The sequence below is a fragment of the Vombatus ursinus genome, unplaced genomic scaffold (assembly GCF_900497805.2).
Source record: "Vombatus ursinus unplaced genomic scaffold, bare-nosed wombat genome assembly UNPS02015175.1, whole genome shotgun sequence".
In the NCBI taxonomy this organism is placed as follows: domain Eukaryota; kingdom Metazoa; phylum Chordata; class Mammalia; order Diprotodontia; family Vombatidae; genus Vombatus; species Vombatus ursinus.
The window spans coordinates 2,303,755-2,317,499 of NW_020954953.1; the positions used below are offsets into that span (position 1 = coordinate 2,303,755).

Consider the following 13,745-nt stretch of genomic DNA (forward strand, 5'->3'; position numbering starts at 1 on the left):
GGGCTCATGAATGTTACCCTCCATGCACCTGCTCAGAGGTCTTCAAATAGTGTTAACTTTACTTAATGCCCCTAAATTAAGTCCCTTAACTTCTAGGAACCACATCCCAACCTGAACTACAACCATGGCCAGGTGAGCCGTTTTGATGGCCTCCATCCTGCTCTTCTGTACCTGCCTTTAGTTCTTGGATGCCCTCCAGTGACCTCTTGCTACACTATCCTACTTGTGGTTACAAGCTCACTCTGTGTGCTGGAAGCAGTGACCTAGTTATCTCTACGTGCTGCCTCTTACTTGGGATAACTTTGAGGGAACTGCGTACAGAAACTTTTCACAGCAATTTGCAAATCACAACAAGCCTCTCAACTGCATAACATTTCTAATTTGAAAATAAGCACTTAAAAAATAAACCAGAAAGCAAACTATGCATCTGAGAGTATTGGAACAGAGGAAAAGAGTTAGATTAAAGTTGGTGATAATTAATATTAAGTGATAGGCAGGGGGGAAAAAAAGGAAAGAAACAGAGGACTCCCAGAAGGAACTGGGCTAGGGAAGTATGGTTTCAGGAGCTCAAGGAAACCAGAGGATTAACCAACAGCATCCAGAAATTGGCCTATTCTAACTGGGCTATGGCCCACATCATCCCCCAGAGTAACAGCAAAACTGAGAATATCAAAGAACAAATTAGAGAACAAGTGACCTAATATTTTCCCATTTTGGTTGTACAAAATGATAGAAATTTTGTCCACCCTTCAAGGTCCAATTCAAATGTTATCTCTTCTTCTTGCCACCCACTGAAAATGACCCTGACTGCCTCTGAACTCTCATAGCTCTCATTTGTCACATCATCCCCTTCCTTATGGTTATTTATGTTTTTCTCTTTTAGCCTCTATTACAAGCTTCCTAAAATCTGGTACTGATATTGTTTCTCCCCCGTCACCTAACATAGTCCCCTGCAAAAGAGCATGGTGGGATTTTTTTGTTTTGTTTTTTCATGAATAAGCGTCTACGGTGAAATGTGTCCTGAGTTCCAAGTCAACGGTCTCATGAAATCTCTGGAACTAAATGTCAACCCAAACTAGCTGCTTCAGGGAACTATGGTTAATGTTTTAGATATCTTCCCCTCACCTCATCAATTGTGATTACAAATGCAACTCCTCATTGATCACATTGGAATAGGAGTCAGAAGCCATGGAGCTAACCCTTGAATCTTATTAGCTAATTGACTGTGGTCAAATGACTTAAACTTTCTGAGTCTCAGTTCTATCATCTGTGAAACAGGAAAAAAAACAGTATTTTTACCAATATCACAAAACTGTTGTCAACAAAGTGCTCTGTTGAACTTTAAAGAGCTATATTACCTAGACCTGAGATAAAATTTTTTTTTAAATTGTGTTTCAGAAAAAGTTGATTTAGGATCATCAACTAAGATAAATTATATATATATATGTATATATATATGTACATATATATACATATATATGTACACATATATACATATATATGTACATATATATATAATGTAAAAAATATATATTCTCATAAGCCTAACCCAGCAATAAACAAGAAAGCCTATTTACATTGCTGTTGGGACAAACTGGAAAAAGAATTTGGAAATACAATGAAGGTGAAGAGTTTTAAGACTACATAACAGAATATTTCAGTTGCTCTAATAAATCCCTTCTACAGTTTCTCCTGTCATTCATGAAGTCTTATACGGCTCACCGAATAGAACTCAAGTGACATATATATATATATATACACACACACACACATACATGTATATGTACATGCATATATGTGTACATATATACACATACACGTGTGTATACATATATGCATACACATAATAGACATATGCACATATATGTGTATATATCAATGAAAATAATACCATGTGGTTAAGTGCTTTACATTCCTTCTGAAGATTTTTAATGGAGATATTAGCCCAGGGTGTTAACGGCTCCAAAAAATCTAAACAAACACTAGGTTTCTTTCTTTTTTTTTTTGTAATCTTTTAGAACCCAAAACCTACAAGAAACAGACTAATATTATTCCTGAGGACTTGTGTAGTAAATTTGAAAAGGGGAATGAATAAATAGCTGAGCTGTACATATGCTCCTCCACTACAAAGATCAATTTGCAAACGATTAATATTGAGAGAGAAGTAGCATTTCTGTTCTAAGTGACCTGGAAACTTCAAAAACAAAGCTCAGGATTCTTTTCACCTGCCTGATCCCTACAACAAAAAAAAAAAAAACAACAAAAAAAAAATTTTAATTGGGGGAGGAATTTAGTATAACCAAAGGTTAGTACTGTTGAACGATTAAATAAATCTGATTTTACTTTCAAAAATTTTCCATTTACTTGTGGTTTCTCTTTCTTGCTAAGCTAACTGAAAGGAATTAATAGACGAGGGAGGGAAACGGTTTTAAGAAAAAAACATTTTAAGTTGAAGTATAGAAGGTCTTTAATGAATACTCCTAGCACATAGCTCATTTATGCAAAATCAACTGATTTACTTCAAGAAAATTGGATCACATTTTTTGCTTGCTGGGTTGGAGGGTTTTTTAGTTTGGTTTGGTTTGGGGTTTTTTGATTGGGTAGGTTTATTTGGTTGGGTAGGTCTTTTGCATTTTGGATTTTGGGGATAGGTGGAAAGTTCGATGAAGAGTGGCTTTTTTTTTTTGACACTATACACCTAAAATAGACCTTCAGTACTGAGCAAATGATCAAGGCCTTCTCTCCAGGCAAGAACCAATAAATGAACCCAGAAAGAGAACAAAGTTTATATTCTTAGAGAAGCAGTGATCAAAATCAACTCAGAAAACTTTTACCAAGAAAGTCTCCTTCCTATCCCATGTGCTCACTCATCAAAAAGTGATTTTAATTACAAATTTTAAAAAAGTATTTAAAGCTAAGTAAATTGATCACAGGAAGCATCATGCTGGCCTTGGAGTCAGAAAAATGTAGGTTCAAATCCAGCCTCTGACACATGCTGGCTGTGTGACCCTGGGTGAGTCACTTAAACTCTCAGTAACACGAAGAGATAAATTAAGTTGCAGGGAAGATATATTCTCTCAGTAGAGAGAGTTCCCTAGATGGATGCAGAGGTCTAGTCAAAAAAAAAAAAGTCAAATATTTAAGAGTTAAGGTCCCTCTCTTATATGTTGCCAGCACCTTAATCCAGTTCTCCTTGGCAGAGATAATGATCTCCTTACCTCCAAACAGATCATTCTTTAACAGCACTCCCCTTCAATAAATAAACTTTTTTACTAGAGAAAATAGACTCCAACCAGGCCTAAGAAGAGATAATATCAAGCTACTTTATAATTGTGTGCCTGAAAGTCTTAACAGTAACAAATATTTATCTTTAATACTTGTCCCCAGCAATTTTAAGCATTTCTTTTACAAATGTTACCAATACAAGTGTCATCTGTTAATGGTTAGTTGAAGGCTCCAGTTGGAATCTATGTTAAGATGGTGCTGACAACTTGTTAACAGGTGTTTCATGAAGTCTGGGCCACTGTACATTAGTCTGTTTCACTGTTTCAGGGAGCAAATCCCTGAAAGTAATATATGTTTGGTTGTCTCAAGCCACAGTAATGTAAAATGACCAAGGCCAGGAACAAATGAAATGAATGAAAACGCATTTTAGGCTAAGCCAAGAAAAAAAAGGGTTCAATTAATGCATATTTGAAGAAATCTAAACCCTCTTTCCCTAAAAGGACACAAGTGAAGATACCTCCCCATCTCCAAGCAACTGAAAACAAGGAAATGGAATGTTTCCTTTCAAAAAAAGGTTTTTCCTCAGGAAAGTATGATTCAGATCCACATTTTGCACGTTTTTCCGTTGCGTAACATAGAGGGGTTTCCCAATAACAGTATGGAAAACAATGTGATTCCATTAGACAAAGGTTCAAATTCTACACAACCAAAACATTTCTGGCATTAGGCTTTAGAAGAATTTGAGGTTTGGCCCTATTTCCTAATTTTGAAAACTGGCTGATTAAGGTTTAAAAGAAAATTTTAGTTTTAAGAACACATTTGACCTTCTGACAGTAGAGCAAAAATTATTTGATCAACTACTTGATGTCAAAAGCAAACAAACTGGGTTCTGTCCCACTTTCACAAAAGCCCCATTCACAGGCAGATGAGCAGCTTCAGAAAGCAGAGCACACAGCAGAATGCTCCAGAAAAGAATGACATGAACGAAGCATGTGAATACAAAAAACCTTTTTAAAGAAAAAAAAAATACAGGTCTAACAAAACTTTGAAGCCTAAACTAATTTATCCAACCACTTTTAACTTCAACTTTAAAACAAAAGAACGATCTGAAGAAAATTTCTTCAAAGTTCAAGATCAAAACCCTAGATGAGTTTTTAAAGACATTCCAGAACCCAGGGTATAACTACTACTTCTAAACGAACAAATGTATCAGAACCTCATTACAATGCTAATAAAAGGCAGTATGCTATAATTACTAGAGTGCTGGTTTGGGGGTCAGAAAGGCCTGCATTCCCATCCTAACTCAAACATCTAACAGCAAGTTATTCAAGCTGAGCCTCAGTTCCCTCATCTATAAAATGAGGATAATAATAGCACCTAATTCAGAGTTATTGTGAAGGTCAAAAAATAACGCATCTAAAAAAAATTTACAAACTTCAAAGTGCTACATGAATGTCAGCTAGTATTGTTACCTTCTCCCTTTAAATGGCAATTCCCCTGAGGGCAGAAACTTCCATCATTTCTTTGACTCCCGTAATAGCCTATTACCTTCACAGATAGGGGATACTGTGGATAGAGTGCTGGGCTTGAAGTCAGCAAGACTAGAGTTCCGATGTGAATTCAGATATTTACTACCTCTGTGACACTGAGCAAGTCACTTAACCTCTGTTTACCTCAATTTCATCAACCGTAAAATGGGTATAATAATAGTCCCTACCTTGCAGGGTTGTTTCAAGGATCCAAAGAGATAATATTTGTTTAAAAAAAAAAATGCTTAGCATAGTGTCTGGCACACAGTAGGTGCTATAAAAATGTTTATTCTCTTCCTTCCTGGTACACTGTCATGAATAAAAGTAAAAAGATACAGATTTGGAGTTATATTCCTGTCATCTCTCTCTCTCACACACATTTTGAGGAATGAGATGGTTTTATTTTTGTCTTTGTATGCTCTGGCATATGGAAGGTACTTAATAAATGCTTGTCAAATTAATTATGGAAAAATTAGAAATTAAAACTGGGGAGGGGAAATTTGGCAAGATTTTGGAGAAGCTGAAGGAGGAAAATCCAAGAGGAATTCAAGCAGAAAGTCTGGCAAAAGAGGATAAAAAAGATTAAGAAGAAGAGAAAGGGAAAAGGAGGTTGTTGGTAAAATAAGATTGCAGACCAGGTAAACAAGGTTAGAAAGAGAAAGGAGAGGGTGTGAATGTCAAGACCCTTATAAGATGAGCAGAATGATAATTCTGCAGAAAACTAATCTACCCCACTTCCTCACCAAACAAGCAATTTGCCACAATAATTCTCCAAGGGTTTTACTGGCCAAAACCAACAACAATAACAAAGACTGAGAATCTCACTTCTAGCAAGTATGAAAAGCAGAACAAATTCTGAAGTGACTTGCACAGAGGGCACCATGGTTGTATTTCTACAATGGGCCAAGTTACTGCTACCTATGGTAGCTCGAAGTGCAGGTTGGGCTTCCTGCTAGAAAAGCTGGGTAAAAGGACTTAAGGAAAGCCTTCTCCATCAGAGAAAATGAAGTTGTCTTGGGAGAAGAGTCCCCAAAATGAAAGGATTTCAATGTGAAAACCAAGGGTCAAAGGCACAAAGAGCAGGAGGAGAATCCTAACCTGTGGAAGACAGAATAACGTCAAAGATGAGCAAAGAAAGTCCCACCACTGAAAATTTGGAACTAATTAAATATGAGGCTCATTTCAAGAGAATAAAAGGATGTGTAGGGCCATCTGAGGAGGAGTGAAGGCTGGTGACTCTCAGAACAGTAGAGAGATCTGCTGTTTTCCCAGGGCACGTATCCAGGGCTTGATAGAGAATCTTGCCAAACCAGATGAATATTACCTACTTCTGGTGATTCACTTTAGGCACCAAGGACACTGCCAGAAGGGATCTAGAAAGCTTTAAGAAACATTATGAAGTTTGGGACAAGAAATAGAAGAACTTGTAGATACAAGTGGTTTTTTTCTCTGTATTACTTGCCCTTTAAAAACAAGGACTTCAGGGGAAAAAAAGGCAGATTTTTAAAGAGAACAGCTGGTTAAGATAAGAATCCCATCTGAGAATGGGATTTGGATTTTTGGACTACAATACGGAACTATGAGAATAACCAGCTCCTCTCCATTGGTGGAATAAAAACTAATAAAGATTGATGAGGATGTATTTGCCTGGAATCGCACAAATTGAATCAAAGGGGCTTTAAAGAAAAAGAAAGAAAGGAAAGAAATGGCAACACATAAACATGAATATAAAAATGGGGATAATAATAGCACCTACTTCATAGAGTTGTTGTGAGGATCAAAAGAGTGTATCTAAAAATCTTTACAAAATTCACAGCGCTAGATGAAAGTCAGCTAGTATTGTTACCCCACCCACCTTCTCCAGAGTAACCATAATATATGAAGAGTATCACAGGAAACAAAAATCCAAGAAAGAAGCCATTAATAAAAACCAAACTACAAAGAAATGCAAGGAAGCAAATCTCACACTATAGCTACCACTGATATTGGTGGGGTGAAACTCATTTTGTGCAACATGGTGCTAGGAATCCTTATTCAAAAGGAACAATAAGGGGGAAGAAGCATTTACATAGCATTCACTATGTGTCAGGCATTGTACTACAAAATTTTTTTAAAACAAATATCTCATTGATCACAAAAACCCTAGGAGGTAAGTGGTATTATTATCATTTCCATTTTACAATTGAGGAAACTGAGGCAAATAGAGGTTAAGTGACTGGCCCACAGTCACACAACTAATATGTGTCTGAGGCCAGATTTAATCTCAAGTCTTCCTGGCTCCAGGCCCAGCATTCTATCTACTACACCTCCAGCTACCTCTAAACAGGTTGGGAAGGGGAATGGAAGTAAAAGGTTGGGAGGTGGTAAATGGCATTGTATTTTAAGAAAAAATTTATAAATAATATCAAAAACCACCTGTAGAGGGTATCTGGTTGAAGACCAAAGGTAAAAACAGAAGAAGAGTCATAGAAATACACTACAGACCACCCAAACAAAGAGAAGAGATAAAGAGTTTGGGAAACCAGTTTCAAGCCTGGCATGGAATCACATCATAATATAGTAATGACTGGAGACTTCAATTATCTAGTCATCAGTTGGAGTTCTCACTCTGCTAAAATCAGAGCAGCTAATATTCCTGACTTGCCTTAATGATCATAATCAGATCATCCTTCAAACCATGAAAGAACCCATAATGGGAATTGCTATTCTGGATCTGATTCTTATCAACAAAGAGGAGCTGGCTGCTAGGTTAGAAGTTATGAGACTCCCTAGTGGGAGCTGAACACTCCATCTCAAAATTTGTTAGAAAGCCTGGCATGTATGACATGCACCTTACATTTGGAGGTGGCAGGTTTCAAGAAGGTCAGAGGAAGGAGCCAATGGTCTAAAATTCAAGAGGGGGAATGAGCCCACAATACACTCAAAGATCTCAAGAAAATTCTAAAGTTCAAAGAGAAAATTCCTATGTGGGGAAAAAAAAAAGGCAAGGAATTCCCTAAGGAGTGTATGCCCGATGCTACCTACTTCTTTGGAGAACAACAGATTGAAATAAAGTGCAAAATGAGACACACATTTTTGAACATGGCAAAAGTGTGGGTTTGTTTTGCTTAACTATGCATATTTATCACAAGGATTGTGCTTTACTTTTTTTTTTCTATTGAGAGGGTATTTGGAGGGAGAAAGAGCTAGTGACAGCATTGCCAAGAAGAAAGAAAAGGGTCACTGAAGCATTTTTTTTTTAATTCACAGAATGGAACACAAGTGGATAGAGTACTGGCCCTGAGTTCAAATGTGATCTCTGACGAAACACTTGACACTTACTAGCTGTGTGACCCTGGGCAAGTCACTTAACCCCACCTGCCTAAAAAAAAAAAAAAAGAAAGAAAAGAAAAGAAATCCACCTCAAAATCTAACAGATTAGTCTCTACAAATAGCACTTTAGTGAACTTTAATTGAGTTACTATTATTTAGAGTTCTAAGGATATTTTCCCAGTTACAGTCAAGACCAAGGGTCAGAAAAGATGAGAATAGTCGATGTTGGAGGGGTTATGGGAAAAATAAGGACATGAATTGATGGGACTGTGAAATTGTACAAGTAGCCTGGAAAGCAATTTGGAATTGTGGCTAAAATGTCTATCTATCTTCTTTGACCTAGGGATTCCACTGCTAGGCACATAACCCAAGAAGGTCACTGATAAAATGAAAGGCTCCATATACTCCAAAATAGCACTTTTATTTTAGCAAAGACCTGGAAACTGGAGAATGGCTAAATAAGCTGTGGTATATGAATGTAAGAGTATTGTTTCAATGTACTAATTGGTTCTGTTGTAAAGCCTGAGCTGAGTTTTGAAAGAAATAAAGGATTCTAAGACATAGAGATGAGGAAGAAGTGCATTCCAGGTCCAGGGAAGAGCCAATTCAGAGCAGGAACAGAGGTGACATCATACAATCATAGATCTAGGGGAGGAGCCCTCAGAAGCCATCTAAATTCACTTTACAGATGAGAAAATTGAGGCTTAACGAGGTGATTCTAAGGTCTCTCTTCCAGCTCTACTTGTGAGGATACCACTTGGTGAGAATGAACACCTTTATCAGAAGCTAGATGAACCAATTCTCACTGATATCAGCCCTGATTTTTCAACCATAAGTCTAATATCATCCACAGAAGCTTGAATTGTGGATTTTGTCCAAGCTCACTTCAATCAATGCTGTTTTTCTAATCTAAGGATTTCCATGAAGTTCATAATCCCAAGGACTCTATTAGAGTCCATGCATTATATTGCACCAGCAAAATCTTCATGAAACTTGCTTCTCAGGGGAAATATGTCATACTATAAAATGGAGATGGAGAAGTAATACAAAAGACAGACTAAAAAGTCAGCAGTAAATAAGTGTGCACAAAACAATGTTTTATATTGTTAGAAATTTTAAAAGTTTTAAATAGGGTTTCAGAAAAAAGGCAAGCCATTGCAACCTAGGAAAGAAGAACTTTTTAATATACGAATTAGCTATATACTTTGACTTTCCCTTCTACGGCAGTGTAGGCTTAAACACTGAAATAATCCAGGTCACTCTGTGTCACTGTACTGGTAGTCCAAAGAGGCAGTATTATTTAGAAAAGTTGCCAAGTGCTGACCACAGGTATGCAACCTAATCAGTGCTCAGGCCTTAGGACACAGACGTATTGTGCTACAAATAAATGCTCTTTCAGGTTGGCAGGGAACTTTCTTCAGACAGAAATCTTAGTTTGTCATAATGTCAAGGCAACCTGATGCCAAAAATATTTTAATCTGCTCTTCCTTTTCAATTGATCACACTGAACAAACATAACAGGATGCAAATTTACACCCCCCCCTCCCATTTCACCACACCCACAACCATCACCACCACCCTGGTCCCAAGGGGCAAACAAATACACATACACACGTCCTACAGGATGTGATAAATTTCCCCAGTTGCAGTCAAGACCAAAGGTCAGAAAAGATGGGAATAGTCAGTGTTGGAGGAGTTATGGGAAAGATAGGTCACACGAGTATACTGTTGGTGGGGCTATGAAATAGTAGAACCAGCCGGAAAAGCAATTTGGAACTATGCAAACAAAGTGGCTAAAACATCCATCCCTTTGACCTAGGGATTGCACTGCTAGGTATATCCCCTAAGGAGGTCATTGATAAAAAGAAAGGTTCCATATACTCCAGATAGCACTTTTTGTTTTAGCAGAGCTGGAAATAAAGTAGATGTCCATCAATTTGAGAATGGCTAAACAAACTGTGATACATTCATGTAATAGAGGATTATCTCACTGCAAGCCTGTTACGTGGTAATGTGACATACAAGTAGAAAGGGCAGAGTTAAGTCTGTGGCTGCTCAGTAAGAGTTAACCTTTTAATTTGTTGTTCAGTTGTGTCCCACTCTTTGTGATACTATTGGGGATTTTCTTGGCAAAGATACTGGAGTGGTTTGCCATTTCTTTCTCCAGCTCATTTTACATATGAGGAAACTGAGGCAAAAAGAGTGAAGTGACTTGCCCAGGATCACACATCTAGCACATACCTGAGGACAGATTTGAACTCAGGTCCTCCTGACCCCTGTGCTCTATCCACTGCACTACCTAGCTGCCCTAACCCATTAACTGGTATTTATATAAGGCAATTTACTAGTAGGTAGACGGAATGTTAGTAATAACTACAAATCCAAGAATTGTAAAAACTATGTCTATAGCAAGCTTCTGAAACTGTTTAAAAAAAAAGGTAGTTTTTTTTGTGTTTCAAATCCTATGAACTTAGGTTAAAGAGATATGGAATCCAGTTAAGAGTTCTGAAGACACCCCTCCAGTAGACTGTAAGCTTCATGAGGACAAGCATTGTTTCATTTTTGCCTTTGTATACCTATCACCCTGTATATTTCTTCCCCTAAATCTGAGAGTTCATCTATATAGGGAACTCCCAGAGGTGGGAACTCCCTCCACTAATTCAGACCTGTTAACACAGTTTAGAGCCTAAAGACTAGTATGAATCACACACTTGGGACCTGAACCCAAGTCTTAACACTAAAACCAATCCTACACTATGTATGTTAATAACAGCTATTTATTTATTAAGGAGCTACTGTGGATAGTCATAGGATTACAGATTTGGAGCTAATCTAACCACCTCCTTTTACAAATGAGTCAATCCTAATAGCTAACCTTTACAGAAGCTTTAAGATTTGTACAGCATTCTACATACATTATCTCATTTGACCACCACAACCACAAGTAAACACTATTCTTACCCCATTTTACAGATTAATAAACTAAGGCTGCATAAGGCTAAGGGATATGCCCAGGGTTACAAAACTAGTAAATACATTAAGTGGGATTTGAACCAAAGTCTTCCTGACTTCAAGTCCAGTTTTGAGTGAGCTATCCAGATTTGAATGCAGGTTCTTGTATACGAAATCCAACAACACTCATTCCACTAGCCTGGGTTGCCTCCCCTAAAAAACAAAAACAAAGAACAAAAAATCTGAACTGAAAACTGCCTGTCTTCAAGGAGCTTACTACCTTCTATGGAAACAAACACATGTCCACATGACCTAAACTTAGAGAAATCAGGGAAGGCTTCTGGAAGGGGAGTCTCAGTTTCTTCATCTGTAAAATAAGAGGGAGGGATTTCAAGTCCCAGCTCTAATAATCTATGGCTCCAATCCTTACTCAGGTATACCACTGGATGCATGAAACACAGCAATTACCAGAAGAGGTTAATAGTTTTAATTGTGGTCACACCCACGGGAGAGACGAAGTCTTAAAAGCTTATCCAAAGTCTGATCCTGTCATGAGAAAGGATACCCAGGAGAGTGGAGCAAAGCATCCTTGGGGTAAAAGGGGCAGCACAGTTCTTTCGGATAGAGCCCGCCCACTCTACAAAAGAGGCTTAAGTAGCCTTCTTCGCGGTCTCCCTAGGAGCCCCAGGGAGATGCCGCATAGGCTGCAGGTCAACCCAGAGTGGAAGTGACTAACACGGGCTCCAGAAGAACTGCCGAGGTCCTAGTCCCTAAACAGACATACTCCTCCTACCCTCTAAGGCAGTTTCAACAGGCGACAAATAGATATTCTCCCGGTCTTAAAACAGATGGAAAGTTCTTTCTCTTCATTTTCAATCCCCAACCACAGCACAGGAATGCAACTTTCTCCCGGCAACTACACCCTCCCAGAGCTAAAGACAAAAGACAGTTAGTGCTCCGAATTCCTGGGGTCAGGGTTACTAGCGAGGCGAAACGTTACAAAGTTAACGTAGCGCAGTTTGCAAGTTTTCGCCGAGAAAAGTGAATAAAGCAGCCAGCCAGAAGCACGCTTTCTTTCTTTACCTTCTAAACACAGCCTTCTCGTTTCTCTGGGTTGTTCTGGACAGGGTGCCTTTTACGAGGAGCGACTCGAGCCACCCACACAAAAGGTGCGTTGTGCCTCTAAAGGCCAGAACTAAACCAACAGGGGCTGCTCAGGGGAGGGCTGCCGAGTCCGAGCGCAGCCGGCCCGAGCCGTGGCCGGTCAAGGAAAGGCCAGCAGAGAAAAAAAGTTTTGCCGAACTGCGGACCTGGGCGCGCGTTCTACCACCAGCCGCCCCCCAAATCGCAAAGCAAGGGTTCTCAAGTATTCGGAAAACTTTTGGTTGCTAAATGCGCCCGAAGCTACAAGCCTTGCCACCACTCCTGTCCATCCCCCTACTCCCTCCCCCCCCCAAAAAAAACAGCTGGGAAAAGGGGGAAAGGACTTGGAAGATGTATGGCGAACCAGGCAGCCTGAAGCCAACTTTTGCTTCTCAGCTCACTGGGCAGCTGTGTCCCTTCTGCCCCTCAGGCTGAGATGGGACCCTTCCCCCAACCCCTCCAAAAAGGAAAGGGGAGTCCGCTCCTTATCAAACATTGCACTCCTTTCCCTCCCCACCCCGCTTCGGACACAACGCAAGCGCCCCCCAAAAGTCGTTCTCACCTTTAGTCCAATCCACCACTTGCTTGGGGCTCCACTTGGTTACGGGTTCCATGGTGAGCCAGCCACTCTGTCCCCGGCTAGGCTAAAAGGTCCGCTCGAAAGCGCCCGGCGCCCGAGTCCCACTAACACCTCCCTTCTTCAGGCAGGGCTGAACCTTCTGATTCTCTTTTTTCCGGGCTAAAGACCTCGCTCCCGACCGTCCATCGCAGTTGCTAAAAGAGACAGTATCAGCAGGTACCGTCCTGTACCGCACAACCACCCTCTTAGCAACGTCCCTCCGACTCCCAGGGCGGGCAAGCCCGGCCTCTTCCCCAACACACACAGACACAGCTGTGGAGCTCCTCCTCCAGCTGCCAACACGCCAGCTGCGGCAACTCCTCCTCCTCCTGCTCCTGCTCCTCCTTCTCCACCTCCCCTGCTGCCAAATCCGATCCGCTGCTACAGCTACGGTCACAGCTGGCACGCTCTTCTACGGCCGAAGCCCTCCAGCAGCAGCAGCCCCGACACTCTTTTCCATGCCCGAGCCCCACGGTCCAGTACCGCTTACTTCCGAAGTTGCCACGACGCGCCCTTCCCTTCGACTCCAGCGCCTCCTCTTTATAACGTGGAAGATTATTCCTGCTCCCACTGCGCTCTAGTGTGCATTTGTGTGTAGGACACTTATTCCTGCTCCCCCTGCGCCCCGATGAGAGGACGAGATCCTCTCCGTAGCCTTCCCGCCAGCAGGTTCCAACTCCGTAATCTCCTGGGTGCGCACGAGGAAAAGAGGAGGAGGGGAGAGCGGCTGTTCTCGGGTTACACAGTTTCTACTCTTTCAGTTGCCAACAGGATAAGGGAGCGAGAGCGGGGGCGGTTTGAGTGAAACCCGTGAGAGGGGGGAGGGCGGGTCCCAAGCCACCCGGCTCTCTAGTTACTTTCCCTCTTTTCTGTCTTTCTCACTCACGCCCCAAGTGGCCGTCCATTTACTTTCAAACTTCCCAAAAAACCCAGCCCCCATCCCGGGCTGGCTTGTGGTACAATGT

General features: G+C 40.5%; 1 protein-coding gene across 2 annotated transcripts in view; it reads right to left on the reverse strand.

Moving 5' to 3' along the window:
• LOC114031543 (connector enhancer of kinase suppressor of ras 3) overlaps window positions 1-13,526 on the reverse strand; it is a 113,445-nt gene extending 99,919 nt beyond the window's left edge. The window contains exons 1-2 of one of the 2 annotated variants that reach the window (XM_027846684.1): window positions 13,271-13,526; window positions 12,724-12,935 (exon numbers count right to left, since the gene is read on the reverse strand). In XM_027846684.1, coding sequence (XP_027702485.1) covers window positions 12,724-12,775 — 52 coding nt within the window. In that variant the 5' untranslated portion in view covers window positions 12,776-12,935; window positions 13,271-13,526. Of the gene's footprint in view, window positions 1-12,723; window positions 13,247-13,270 lie in introns of those variants that run through there. The other variant, XM_027846682.1, reaches the window with a different exon arrangement.
• Between the last annotated feature and the right edge of the window lie 219 nt (window positions 13,527-13,745).